This window comes from Genypterus blacodes, unplaced genomic scaffold (genome assembly GCF_046128005.1).
Source record: "Genypterus blacodes isolate CSIRO-AG114 ecotype Tasmania unplaced genomic scaffold, CSIRO-AGI_Gbla_v1 ptg000112l_1, whole genome shotgun sequence".
Lineage (NCBI taxonomy): Eukaryota > Metazoa > Chordata > Actinopteri > Ophidiiformes > Ophidiidae > Genypterus > Genypterus blacodes.
In genome coordinates, this window is record NW_027466916.1 from 3,093,650 (window position 1) to 3,108,449 (window position 14,800).

At 44.1% G+C, this 14,800-nt stretch overlaps 1 protein-coding gene across 1 annotated transcript; it reads right to left on the reverse strand.

Moving 5' to 3' along the window:
* Window positions 1-11,640: 11,640 nt before the first annotated feature.
* Window positions 11,641-13,954, reverse strand: six6a (SIX homeobox 6a). Its single transcript, XM_076161703.1, has 2 exons — window positions 13,383-13,954; window positions 11,641-12,374 (listed from the first exon to the last, which is right to left on the reverse strand). Exons 1-2 carry the CDS (start codon window positions 13,952-13,954, stop codon window positions 12,209-12,211), a joined length of 738 nt encoding a protein of 245 aa, XP_076017818.1. The 3' UTR covers window positions 11,641-12,208.
* Window positions 13,955-14,800: the final 846 nt, after the last annotated feature.

Sequence of the window (14,800 nt, forward strand, 5' to 3'; positions counted from 1 at the left end):
GTGTCAGGTGATACACCAGCAGCTGCAGCTTGGAAATAAGTCATGTTCTTCCAAAATGGACGCGCAGAATCCATGTTAGAGGTCAACTGTAATTGGATTAAGAGACAGAATATAGCAGCAGCGGTGTAGTTTGGTGTTTACATGTGAACCTATTCCGGCCTGAGTGCATCCCGTTTGGCTCACGGTGCGACTGGAATATTCACAAATTAGCAAACAGGTGATCACAAAGCCCCCGGGGCGATCACTCATACCTGTTAATCTAATGACAACATGTGAGCCACAGGCCGGATTAAACAGGCTCTCTGCCACACACACATACACACACACACACACACACACACACACACACACACACACACACACACACACACACACACACACACACACACACACACACACACACACACACACACACACACACACACACACACACACACACACACACAGAGGCGCCCTTCAGGATGTGCAAGAGACTCAAATTAATCTGCCTCCATGTAGGCTCGAATCCCCTCGCTTCCGAATCCCAGACAGACCCACTCACACACACCGGCAGACATGTAGAGAGCGCGTCGTCATGTCTCTCATCATCCATATGCAACAAGTGTAAAACAAAAATGGCGAAAGCCCGGAGGTGAAGGTCCGCCCGTGCCAGTAACAACAGCTGCTGACGGCAAACAGAGTCCGAGTCATCAGCGCTGCGTTTCATTTGTCATGGATGGAAGTGGCAGTGGCTCTATATCAACAGCAGGAAGGGCCCTGACGTGTGCAAATAAACACAGGGAGAGTGTGTGTGTGTGTGTGTGTGTGTGTGTGTGTGTGTGTGTGCGCCGTCTCTCCCTCAAACTGCATGTTTGCTCTGGCATCAGAATCAGCGTCCAGCCAGAAAAAGAGCACAAAAAGAGAAGAAGAAGAAGTTGAGGGATGTTGCCCTTGCTCGGTCTGGTGACTGGAAGTAGATTCATCCCCCCCAACACACACACACACACACACACACACACACACACACACACACACACACACACAGCCCTGTGGTTATGGATACCTGCGACTGTCTCACGTGTGTGTGTGTGTGTGTGTGGGGAAAGGGATGGTGGGGGGAGGCAAGCGGGCGATGAGGGACAAAAGGATCTTTTCAGGTTTGCCTCAGAGGGGCGGGGGTGTTGGTGTGTGTGTGTGTATGTGTGTGTGTGTGTGTGTGTGTGTGTGTGTGTGTAGGGGGGGTTTAAAGAGATTTTCTTACCAATGATGCATGGATCTGACAATGTTAAAGCTGTGCCATATACCCACAGGCATATACAGGCTGTGTGTAAGTGGGTGTGGGATGTGTGTGTTCTGTGTGTGCGTGTGTGTGTGTGTGTGTGTGTTAGGGTCTCAGTGGAAAGGAACTAAGTACATTTACTCAAGTGCAGTATTTAAGTGCAACTTTGGGATGAGTGTGCTTTACATGCGTATGAGAGAGTATTTCCAGTTAAACTCTGTAGGGAGGTTTTTTACTTTGATACACGGCTGAGAGATCCAGTTAGTTAGAAGAGTAAGACTTTAGAGAAGACTTTTAAGAAAAACGTGGATGAATTGTTCTGACCCGTAGAGGAGAGCACATGAGAGTAGATCACAAATCTGCAGTTTGAGGGGAAAAATACGAAATTTTGCAGTTTTTAACATTGAATGATGTCAACAAGAAATGTCATTATTTCATTCTTAAATCATTATTCCCAAATAATACATATATTAGTGTGTCCATAATTAAACACAGTAAAAGTAAAGTAAGATTCAAAAAATATTTGGTCATTTTACTTGATTTTGAAAAGGGAGTATATTACATTGTAGTATTTCTGTTAACCTTAATATTTACTGTAGTAAGAAGTTTTGAGTACTTCTGTGTGTGGGTGTGGGATGTGTGTGTGTTCTGTGTGTGTGTGTGTGTGTGTTTGTGTGTGTGTGTGTATGTGTGTGTAAAAATTCTGTCTACTAGAACTGATGAAGTAAAAGTAACTGAAAGCTTAAAGACAAAAAGGGATCGTAGCAGGCTGTGATCCTCTGTCCTCCCGGTGTGTGTGTATGTGTGCGTGTGTGTGTGTGTGTGTGTGTGTGCGTGTGTGTGTGTGTGTGTGTGTGTGTGTGTGTGTGTGTGTGTGTGTGTGTGTGTGTGTGTGGGTGAGCCTCCCCCTCGGTCTCTGGAAGCTTCTACTCCAACAGGAAGCTCCCTGGTTGATGGAGGTGAAAGAAATATTTGTCTCCTTTTCTCCGGCCCGCTGAGTGACGCCTGACCCGAGGTTCAGAGCCGAGGAGGAGACGTTGCAGACGATCCCTAACTGGGAGGGTGTTAGGTGGCATGTTGTGTGTCAAATGAAGGACAAGCGTCATATAGATTACCTGATGAGAGGGGAAATTTTTCTAATACGTTACGAGAAATGAAGACAAAAGGACAAGACGCGACGTGAGTGTGATGTCTGTGAAAAGAGGCTCTTGTGTAGAAGCAGCGTGGCCGGGAGGGACGAGCTCGTATGTCAAACGCTTCCAGAGACAAAACTCAGCTCTGGTTGCTGGAGAATCAGATATCTGTATTTTTGGAGCAGGGGAGAGAGAGAAAGCCGATAGCTGCATTATTCTCACATAATTGATTGGGGAACGTGACTGCAGTCTGGGACGTTTTTTGGAAGACTTTGAGTTCCAGTCGGAGCCTCGCTAAAGAAGATTCACGATGTCTCCTCCTGTGCAGGGACACGGGACGGACGGGCGGACGGAAGGAAGGACGGCGTCTAGTTCACTAGTATTTTACTGGTACGGGTCTGAAACTTCATATACTCACAGTTAAGGTCACCCAGCTGCATTCCTGTGAGGTCAGGCTGATGTGTCAGAGGTCACAAACGTCCAGACTAGAAAACAACACAAGCAACAAAAGTGATTATTGAATTATTGATCACCTGATTGATTTAGATGATTGTGTAAAGCTGCATGATGTCATTGAGGGGATCACACTCATTCAGCAAAAACACTCTAATGTGAAAGAACAGTCACTGATAAGAGTGAGCCACTAAAAACAACTTCATCCCAGTTTTAAAGGTAATCTGCAGTTTTGAAAGTAAATCGTTTGTTATCCACAATCACTGACTCCTGTGTGTGTGTGTGTGTGTGTGTGTGTCACCCGCATTGGTTTACATCATAATTAATAATGGATCATTCCGGCAAATGTGACGAACGTATACTACTTGTTGTTCAGCTCTACACACACACGCGTGTGCACACACATGAGTTTAGGCTTCAGGGGGGGGTTTTAGGGAGGGGGGGTGGGTGTGGGGGGCAGACACAACAAGAGGAAGTGGTATAATGAAATCTACCTCACACCCCCGAGGGGCATCACCTCACCTATCCGGGGGCGAGGGGAGGGTGAGGTGGGGGGGTCACAAATAGCTCGAGTAACCCACCCTGTAACACACACCCTATATGTGCTCCAAACCCTCACCACACCCTCCCTCTCTCGCTCCCTCGTCCTCCTCCTCCAGCACCCTGCGGCTACGCATTTGTTTGCCGACGTTAAGAGTGACAGCACCCCGAATCCGAGCTGCCATCTTGCTGCCCTCGCCCTTCATCGTCGGCGCGGCAGAGCCAGGAGTGGGGGGTGGGGGGATAAAATGCCCTTCTTGGTTCCACACTGGAGAGAGAGAGAGGAGAGAGAGAGAGAGAGAGAGAGAGAGAGAGAGAGATAGAGAGAGAGAGAAAGAGAGAGAGAGAGAGAGAGAGAGAGAGAGAGGGAGGAAGAAAAAAAGAGAGAGAGAGAAAAAAAAACATTCAGGAAATGAAAGTTGTAACACGATCCTCCGTGTGCCAAACGTCTCCCCGAGCAGGGACAAAAGGCCCGGAGAAAAAGCTGCCCGGGGCCTATTTTAGCCGGCGGATGATGAGAGGAAGAGGGAGGGAGGAGGTGAGGAAGAGGAGGAGGAAAACACACATACATACAGCATAGACAAGGAGAGAGAGAGAGAGAGAAAGATGGATAGGGAGAGACAGAGGAGAAGAGGAGAAAAGAAAATATCCAGGAAGATACATTGTGGATGCAGTGAAACTGTTTCCCAGGGAAGAAGAGGGAGAGGAGGGAGGAAGGAGGAGGCCAGGGTGCCGCTGTGATGAACTCTCTCTCTCTCTCTCGCTCGCTCTCTCTCTCTCTGTGCACAAAATGGATCGCTGCTCCAGAGCCTCCTCACATCCCACAGATTCGAGCGCACCAAGCAAAATAAACTTCCCATTCCGGTCCTGCAGTGTGTGTTTTCCAGCGAGCCTCTCCTGAGAACTATTGTGTGCATATGTGTGTGTGTGTGTGTGTGTGTGTGTGTGTGTGTGTGTGTGTGTGAGAGAGAGAAACAGAGAAACAGACACAGAGATGTTCCACAACTCATGAAACAAAGGTAGTTAAACATCATCCATGTTGTTTTCCACAGGCCGCACTTATTCATTATTGATGCCACGAGAGGGAAACAACAGCAACATTCAGACTTCAATCACATATCAAATTAAAGACAACAAAAAGAAAACAAAGACGAAAATTACACCAAGATGGCAACAAGTGACTTCAGGCTGCAGCCGAGTGCGTCTGCCATGCAGACACTCTGTGGCCGGCCTGGTAACGAGGGGTCTTGGGGGTGTCGGGGGGGGGGGGGGGGGGTCGTGTCACTGCTGGCTGGTGTATTTGCGGCATGGTGTCAGTGGCTGGTGGTAATTACCAGGCTCTCTGCTGAGTTACTGCTGCACCGGCGAGCCTGCAGAGCCGGAATGCCAGCTAATCTCTGTTATTAACCACAGAGCTGCTGCTGTACTGTAAAGAGAGAGGGATGGAGGGATGGAGGGATGGAGGGATAGATAGATAGATAGATAGATAGATAGATAGATAGATAGATAGATAGATAGATAGATAGATAGATAGATAGATAGATAGATAGATAGATAGATAGATAGATAGATAGATAGATAGTCAGTCAGTCAGTCGTCAGGAGGCTGAATTAGTGGCCTCCTTAGTCATCTGTCAGAGTGTGTTTATTTTGTAGCAGCTGTGATTACGCACAAACCGGTTATCATCTCAGTTCACCACATGAGTGCAAACAGTTTCCCCAAAGCTGCACTGGGTTAGTTTGGAAAACACTGGAATGATGTAAATTCCACAAAGCCATCAAAGGAGTTTGGATGAAGGAGAAAGTCTCTCATCTTCCTCTGGGTTTGTTTCCACACAGCTCAGTTTGTCACACACTGATCAGAGTTGATCCATGTCTTCATGTCTTCTACTCTATGAGGAGATTTCACAAGATTTCAAAAAAGATACTATTTGTTTATGTTATAGTCCAAACTGTGACCCTGATGAAATCAACATGAACGTGTTACTGGGCAGGGATGGGGGTTTCATTCTACCGTCTTATTTCTCACACTGATTAGCTTTTAGCAGCTTGTTGTGAAAAGCATATAGATTAGTGACATTACACAAGTGGAGCCTCTTAGGTCAGGAAACATGGTGACGGCTGTGTGAAGAGCCATAAACACTCCTCATCTGTTTGTGATTACAGGTGAGAATTAGAACTGATTATGTCACTTTTATTCTCCTTTCTTCTTCTTAACGATGCTGAATTTACACAGAACACCTAAGGACCAAGTGTTACATAAATACATTAACTGTGTATAAGAGTAAATATTTTAATTGAAACTGCACAATGAATGGAAAATTAAGATTCTGTAGTTTAAAGTGTAATAAAAAAGCTACCTTCAGCTCTAAACCTATAATCAAATAATTCATATGGTTTATTAGAATGATGATCAAACTGCAGCAGCCTGTGATATACTGTGATATGACATCATGCATTATACATGATGGCTCTCTGGTGCACTATGCTGCGTGAGTGTGAGATGATATTTAGATATCCAGCTCAAGGACACTTGGAGGTGGAAGAGTTATGACTTATTAATTTACAGTAAATCATAATCTGATGCAGCTGGAATGAAGGGGATACGGTTGGTGTGAGCGTGTTCTACTGCACCTATATGGCCTCAGGGTAAACACAAGAGAGGACCATGTGCTGATGGGACACTTTAGTTCTTCTGAAGCTCCAGAATCTCACAGGAGAGAGGAGAGTCCTGCTCCTCGCTGTGACCGTGTGGCAGGTTTATAACTCTGAGAAAGGCTCAAGGTGCTGAACTTAAACTTGGTGACAGCTGCAGAAACTAGAGACCAGGGGGTTTAAATATAGACCCTCAAACCCCAACTGGTGCCCTCGCCCCTGCTGCAACACCTTCTCTTACACATGGACGTTCACACCCACCGCTGACACACACTGATTTACACACTGCTTCAAAATTGACTTGTTGTTTGTTTGCATTTTTTTGCTGTTTAAAATCTTTTTGCATTAAATTAAAAGATTCATTCTTAGATTTACTCTTTGGTGGCTTTAATTGCATGTTTTCCCTTGCTCTTGTTTTGCTTTAGAGTGTGTGACAGAAGTCTGTGTTCAGCTGTTTCACTTTAGCACGGATCGTGAGCCCCATCTAGTGGTTTAAATACAGTACAGCAACTAAAAGTTCACAGCCAGTGGATAAGCAGCGACTCAAGTGATTTTGTTTTCTTCATAAATACATAAACTAACAAAAGTAAGTTTACTTTACATGTTTTCTTTTTAGTCCTAAGTAATTTTTATTTAAGAAAAAAACGCTTTACAATTAGAAAGAAGGTATTACTACTATTAAATAACTTACAATCAAAGGAGACAAAATTCGCATCACTTTGTTAGCTTCTGTCTCAACATAAATTGAGGTAAGTTGGACATTACATTGACTTATCCAAATATTATTGTTAATGTTTCCATTGCTCTCTATTGGACGAGAAAATGTATAAACAGCAAATAAATAAATCAGAGATATTTACTTTTTATATTCTGTCGTTAGTGTAAGACTTTGTCCTATTTCTTGGTTCTTCAAATCAATCAAAGAGTCATTATTAGTGTGATTTCACTTCAGGAGAAACGTTAACATGTTCACGTATCAAAAAGAAATCACTTGCGTGTTTCCCCTGAATTCCCTTCACCGGTCTGTGTCGCCATCTAGCGGCCATATAAGCGTACAACACTGCTTGAGATGAGTGCATGAGTCTTTGACCTCATTCTATATTACATGTACTGTATATACTGTATATGTTATTACACAGTCACTCATAGGGACAATGTAAAATAAACGTCTTAACCTTCTGACAATCACTCAAGCGACTTTAACATTGATACTCTAAACAATCTCTCTAACAGGACAGAACATTTACATATACATATTTCCTCTGATCAGGTTTGATGAACTGATCAGTATTATTTAATTAGCTGTTATATTTATTTAAACAGCCCTCTGAGGTCAGACAGTAGCTCTATCTCCGCTCTGTGTCATCGCCATTTCCTCATAATGACCCGCAGCTACAGAACGAGTCTTTCCTGATCATATTTCCATCTCATATCTGTCAAAACACCGCGCACTTACAGCTAATAAGTGTTTGACTGAAGGGAAGATGGACGCGGCTGCTCGCCTGCTGATGATGAGGACATTGACTGGCTCCTCCGCACTCCCCCGGGCCTCCTAATTGCCTCACAATCTGCGCGTGGTGTCTGCGCATCGACTGACAGGCCAGTCGTCGTGACGTATCGATTGATTGATCGTTTCGTCGAAATGTACGAAGCGCGAACGGCAGATGATTTTTTTTTTAAAGCAGAACTAAAGAGGCTGATCGATCTCTGTGAAGTTTCAAGTAAAGTGTGTGAACCTGATGAATGTGTGTGTGTGTGTGTGTGTGTGTGTGTGTGTGTGTGTGTGTGTGTGTGTGTGTGTGTGTGTCATCAAAACGCTTCACTTTTGGTAACAAAGTGAAAAAATACTTTACCACAATGTGTCAGTGTGTTTTAGGGGAGTTTTAACTTTAACAGAGTATTCATATTTTCATAAATTATTCGTTTTACTGCATTTGTTTAATTACTCGCTCTAAAGAAGGTACTGGTGCTCTTTTTGAAGGCAAGGGGACAGTGAAGAGCCCTGCAGCTTCTCCACTAACCAGTGTTTGAGTTTGGTTTGTAAACTATATGAATCTGAACGCTACATGGAAGAATCGTGGCGCTGCTCAGTTACTCCTCGCCTGTACCTCTTCATCACTTCATCACTTCACGCCACAGATGTGTGATGACATCGTATTCCTGCTGCGTTTTGCCTGTTGAGAACACAGAGTAGTTAAAGAGTTAATTCTCTAAATAAAGAGCAAAATGTTTAATTAAAATCATTTTTCAGATTAGTGTTTTTCCTCATGCAGACCTGACCTGTACTCTGAGTGTTGCCTCAGATTGATGATGATGATGATGATGATGACTGTGTCAAAATATAAAAATGTGCAGAAAGGAAGGAGAGATTTTAATATTTTCACTTACCTTTGTTACCTGACCTATAGTTAGTATCCTAAAGGTACTTATACTGCATACTTCTGATACTTAAGTAAAAGTATTAAGTAGTAAAGTCAATTTTCCAATCAGCAAATTTGACTTCCAAATCATTTAAGACTGAGATAAATCTACTTTTACTCCAGTGTGGCTTCTATGTGCTTTACTGTTTATCTGCCCATCAAAGTCAGAAAACATGAATCTGATCTGATGAATGTAAACAAACAAACAGGTGCAGGTCTATGCCTCTGTCCATGGTGCTGAAAGCTTCTCCACCATCTAACCTTCAATCACACAGAATGAATTAACATTTTTAACTTAAATGGCTCCTGAATTCATGAGACAGTGTGCGTGTATGCGTGTGTGCGTGTGTGTGTGTGTTCTCATTGAGTGTAGTTGAAGTTTCGGCTGTCTCTGATGGGTTAAAGTGATGCTCCAGTAAACTTACAAGAATTTTGTGATTTTCTGGTCATTTATGTCTGAATGAGGTCAATGACATTGATTTTTTTGTAAGTTGTAGCATTCTGGAGATTTTTAGTGTTCACTTCCAAGGTCTGTGGGCCTTTGAATGCACCACGATGGAACCCTGTGCGATTACTTCAAGAGCACAAAGATGAAGGTCAAGAATCACAAAAATCAAAGCTTAACACATTAAAAACCCAACATTCATCACAAGGGGATCAGTGCCTCATATGCCAATCATGCGTCACGACGTCGGGTAGGTGTGTGTGGGTGTGTGTGTGGGTGTGGGGGGGGGATTCGATCAAAAGCTGTGCTGTTATATGGCCAATACCTTCATAGAACAATAGATCAAAAAGGCTCAGACAACCAAACTACATGATCATCTGACCCCACACAAACACACACACACACACACACACACACACACACACACACACACACACACACACACACACACACACACACACACACACACAGACACAGACACAGACACAGACACACGCGCGCCTGTCATCCTGGACCAGAACCAACACATTTCCACCACCAGGGGTCGTCGTTACCACATAGTTTCTGCGTCTTAATTGAGCTCGACCCTGCTGATAAGTATTCATGTTTCCAAGAGTAAAACCGTCTTTAAATGAGAAAAAAATACTTCTGCTTATTGCAACAATGCGATGAAGGACACAAAGCTCCAAAGCTGGAAAAAAGAGAGTGTTAAGTGGTTTTACAGGAATGTGATCAACATAAAGTCAGTGCGTGTGTCATGGACGAAAGTCTGTTGTTTGGTTTGCTACTCAGAATGAAAAACATTTTGGAGAGAAAAGTTGGCGGAGTGGAGGCAAATAAAGAAGAAGATGAAGATAAAGAGGTGATGAAGAGGAGGAGAGGTAACAGGACAGAGCCAAAGAGATAGATCAGCAGAGAGACACTTACAGGGAAAGAGGGATGGCAAATAAACAAGCTTCAATAAATACAACTACAGAATATTATGATTATTATTACATAGTGAAACCAGAGATAAAACAAATTATATTTTAATTTAAAAAACAGTTATTGTTGTTGTGCAATAGCATCAGAAATGGTATAATTAATTCTCCATTTAATATGCGACCTGTTTAAGGTGAAACGCTTTTAAAAAATCATAAACTCATTAAAACCAGCGCAGTTTAGACACTTTTGCGTTTTTAAATAAAGTTTAACCGCATCTACGTGCAAAACCACAGCGCGTAATAAGGCCACACACAGAGAGAGAGAGAGAGAGAGAGAGAGAGAGAGAGAGAGAGAGAGAGAGAGAGAGAGAGAGAGAGAGAAAGAGATGCAGCTCCTCGTTCTTTGTTACAAATGAAAAACACAACAAAATGTAATTTCTTTTGCTGACAGTCTGAAGAAGTGAAACAAAGTCTGAAATAAATGAAGCAAAGTGCGCGCGCTGCTGTCTGTGAGTCTACAGGCTGAAAACAATGAAACGGCAATTAAACGCTTTTAATCGACCAACACACACACACACACCAGAGAAGTTGTGATTTCAGAGGCCCAGACACTCACAGGAGGCTTTTCTTTGGGGTTGTGTGTGTGTGTGTGTGTGTGTGTGTGTGTGTGTGTGTGTGTGTGTGTGTGTGTGTGTGTGTGCAGGGCCCCTTTGTCCGGCCGCAGACCCCCGGACCATCATTAGTGCTGATTACCTCTGACCAGTTTGACAACCTTATTGACTGCAGCAGGGCCGTTTCATCTGCTCGCCCTTTAGTTTGTAAAGAAACGGAAATATTCAGCCATTTTGTCCCCAAAGCTTTGAAAAGAAGCAAAAAAAAACACACAAAATAATGATACAAAGCCCCCCTGCACCCCTCCTCTCTCTATCTGAGTTACTGTAGCTTCATTTATAGGAAACAGGAGCAAAGCAGGTGTCTGAGCTTCAGCTGGAGGAGCTGAAGTTCAACTGAAACACACTGAGGAAGAAGAGCAGATATGAAGAGAAATATCAAAGAAAAATGAAGACTAGCAGGCTGCATGTTGGAAGATAATAAGATAATAATCATCTGTCCAATCACAGGGAACAGAAGCCAAGAGAGCTGAAACACAGATTGGTCCATTATCCATTATCTGGAGATAGAAACACGTGCATTCTTAAAAGGGATATTTGATGAATATTGTAGTATTTTTTCCTTTATTTAAATCAGATTCCTGCTGGATATGAAAGAACATAAAGCAGCATGTCAAAGCAATCATGATCACACAGATCCGGGCTCCTCTTAAAGCTGAATGTTGTGTTTCAGAGGGACATGAATCATATGTCAGCATCATATTTTCATCATGTGTCAGCTTCAGTTTCATCACTATGAGCTCATAAGAGTCCAAACGCAGAAGTAGAGGAATAAAAACGTGTTCAGAATCAAACGCAATCTGCTGCCGTTTCACCCTCGCGTCTCCTCTAAGGGATCATCCGGGTTAGTGAGCTAACCTCTGCCTGACCTCTCGCTGTCAGGCCGCATTACGGGACGCAAAAGCATGCCGGCCAATTAGCCTCCAACGTGTCGGCGTTAGGACCCAGAACTCACACCGTCGAAACCAGCCCGGAGGAATAAGAAACATAATCATCAAGAATAATTTCACCATTTTATTCATGACGTCATCTCCTTATTTCTCCCTACGGCAATCCCCAAAAAATAAAAGACTTAACTTTATACTTTCTGGATCAACAATTATTTTATTAAGTTATCTTTACTTCTTTTTTATTTGACTGTATTTGACTGAAACACATCTCCACTAAAGCGCACATGCTCAACAGGTTCACCTGTGCACAAAGGTCAAATATTAAAAACACCAAGCAAACGAATATGAAATCCTAAGAGACAGAGCAGATCGTTTAAATAGGTAAATAAACATTATTTATAAAACTTTGAAAGTAAAGTAAAAATATCACAGTTCTTCTTTTTCAACATGAAATACCCACAACACAGCAGGTTAGAGGCTCAGGCGCCTACAGCCCGAAGACTTCTTTATTTTCTTTTGCTTTTTTAATTTGTCTTCTTCCGGTTGGTTCGTTATTAGTCCGTGAAATAATTTTTGTTCTGTGTTAAGTTCAGTTTTTCCACGCGTGGGTAAAACGCGAACAATAAGGATCAGTCCGCTCAGAACACACATCCCTCATGATTTGGTAGCCGTGTGTGTGTGAGTGTGAGAGTGTGTGTGTGAGTGTGTGTGCAGGCACTATGACTTGTTGTATGAGATAGTCTTTCCCTCGGTTCATCCTCGCCCTCGCTCTCCGTCCGTCAGTCCGTCCGTCCTTCCACGGGTGTCCGTGTCCGTGTCCGTCAGATGTCACATTCGCTGTCGCTGGAGGTGATGGAGATGGCGGAGGCGGCGGCCTTGCTGGACAGACTCGCTTCCGGGCTGGACGAGCTACCCAGGCGGTCCACCGGCCCGTCCTCGTCCGCCAGGGAGCGAACCGAGCCGCCGGACAGGACCTGCTGCTGGAGCCTGCACAACACACACACACACACACACACACACACACACACAAGCATAAGTGACAGTGAGCCCAGAGGTGTGTGAGCGCCCCGCACACACTCAGTGATGTGATGACCGTTATGAATGAGGCGGGTTTATTATGAGAAACGAACAAACTGGGTCAGAAAATGTGTGATGTTGTTAAAGCAAATAAATAGATAAATTAAATCAAATCAAATGGTTAAATGGCTGTTTTATTAATACGAAATTATAATTTTCCTAATTATTTGTTTCTGTCACTGGAAATACGAGAAAATAAATAATATAGAAACGAGTGAAGCTCATATGAAAGTGTTTTTTATTTGGACTGGATATGAAGTTAAATCAATGAATGATGTTTGCACTTTATATGAATGAAAAGCTTTTTAGAAACAGTATGAAAGAGTTTATGGAACATTATTATGTCAAATAACAGTAAAAATATATAATCATCTCACATAGAAAATATAGAAATGTAAGATTATTAATACAATATCTGGGAAATATCAACCTGAACCTGTTTGTTATCATAATAATAACAATTATTATTATTATTATTACAGCTGTGCAGATATTGGTCCTTATGTCTGGTTTTATATTTTATTTCTTATATTGTCAAATCTAAAATTAAATGTCACAATACAATAAGGTATAGGCAGAAATATTGCCAGGTTGGACTGAATGTTGTTTATTTTGCTCGAGAGAAATTAATAATTAGTTTGTTTTTCTGTCTCTCTTCAGCTTGTTAAACCTCTCTTTATTTACAGTATAAAACATTTAGATTTAGGATGAATATTTACAATTAATCTGAATGTTATCATCGCTATATATTTGTACATGTTTGGATATTTACATTTTGTTTGGTGGTGTTTTCTATTTTGATTGACAGAAGAAGTGGGACGCGTCATCATATTTGTATTATTTCTGACAGTTGTTGGTGTCTTATGTGTCTGTGTGTGTTTCCCGTGGCAGGTGAGCAAGGCACACATCCATCCTTACCTGTTCTTGGCCGCCGCCGCTCTGTCTCTTTGTCTGCGGTTTTTGAACCAGTTTCCTACTTGTGTGGGTGTTAGTCCGGTGGCCTGAGCCAGCTCCCTCTTTTTACTGGGGTTCGGGTACGGGTCCTGTAAGTACCACTCCCGTAACAAGTGCCGGGTCCGCTCCTTGAAGCAGTGGGTCTTCTGCTCCCCGTCCCAGATGGTCCTGGGGAGGGGGAACTTCTTCCGCACCCTATATTTGTCCACCGGCCCCAGCGGGCGGCCCCGCAGCTTCTCGGCCTCCTGGTAGTGCGCCTCCAGCCACAGCGCCTGCAGCTTCGTGTGGGACTCTTTGGTGAACTTGTGGTTCTCCAGGATGTGGTAGAGTTCGCGGAAATTGCCCGTGTGGAAGGCGACCACCGCCCGGGCCCGCAGCACAGACTCATTCTTGTTGAGGACCTCGCAGGCCGCCGGCGCGACGGGCAGCGACCACAGGAAGCGACCCAGGCGCTCCACGTCCCCGCTCTCCTCCAGGGTCTCGCAGACCCCGGCGACCTGCTGGGGGCTGAAATTCAAGATGGGCAGCTGAAACATGGAGGATTCTCCCGTGGTTCCCTCTGTGCCGCCTCGGACCTCACACACTCGCACGTCTCTCCGTGCGTTTTTGCGGAGACAATCCCCGCAAAAACAAACAAGGCAATCCCCCCCAAAACGAGCCCGCCGAGCCGAGCCGAGCCGAGCCAAGCCGAGCGCGCAGAGCGCAAACACGCCGCGGAAGAAGGATGCTGCTGAGCTGAGCTGAGCGGGGGTTCGCCGGTTACCGCATCCCCCGGTGCTGGTCGGGTGAAGCCGGAGCCGCGGTGCGTGCAGGCAGGCGGGCTGGAAGCAGCAAAGACGCTCCGATGGATTTTTGAAGGGGGAGAAAAAGACACTCAGGCCCCCTCTGATCACCTCCTATTGGACTTGGCAGATTGGTTGCCCGGTTGCCATGGATGCACGTCAATCACTGTCAAGTTCGGCCAATCAGACGGGAAGAAGACCCCCCTCGGCCCCTCCCCTTTCAAAAAAATAATGTAAACATTTTGACCTTTTTGCTTCGCGTCTTCCAGCCCGTTAATTGCCTCCCCGTGTTTCCAAACACACCGCGGCTTTGTGCTGGAGAAAGAGGAAGACACACACCCTCACACACATACACGAGCACTCACACACAGTCCAAGCCAGCAAACACGCCACCCGGCCGCATTCAGAGCTCCGGAGCACCGCGGAGAAATGAGACGGACTGACTGAAAAATCACAAGAAACGAGGAGAACATTCGAGAGATTAGATTTCACTTTAAAATGATTTTTTAACGAACATTCTTTTATTTAACAGTTTCATAGGTTTGTAATAATTCCCTTAAATATCCGTATATAATAATGTGTAATAAAGTCATTCTAAGG

What these genes read in the sequence shown, in the direction of transcription:
- six6a (XM_076161703.1), bottom strand. Translation starts at nt 13,954, where the DNA reads ATGTTTCAGCTGCCCATCTTGAATTTCAGCCCCCAGCAGGTCGCCGGG. An exon ending in GCGGCGGCGGCCAAGAACAG is followed by an intron (nt 12,375 to 13,382) that starts GTAAGGATGGAT and finishes TGTGTTGTGCAG; the next exon opens with GCTCCAGCAGCAGGTCCTGT.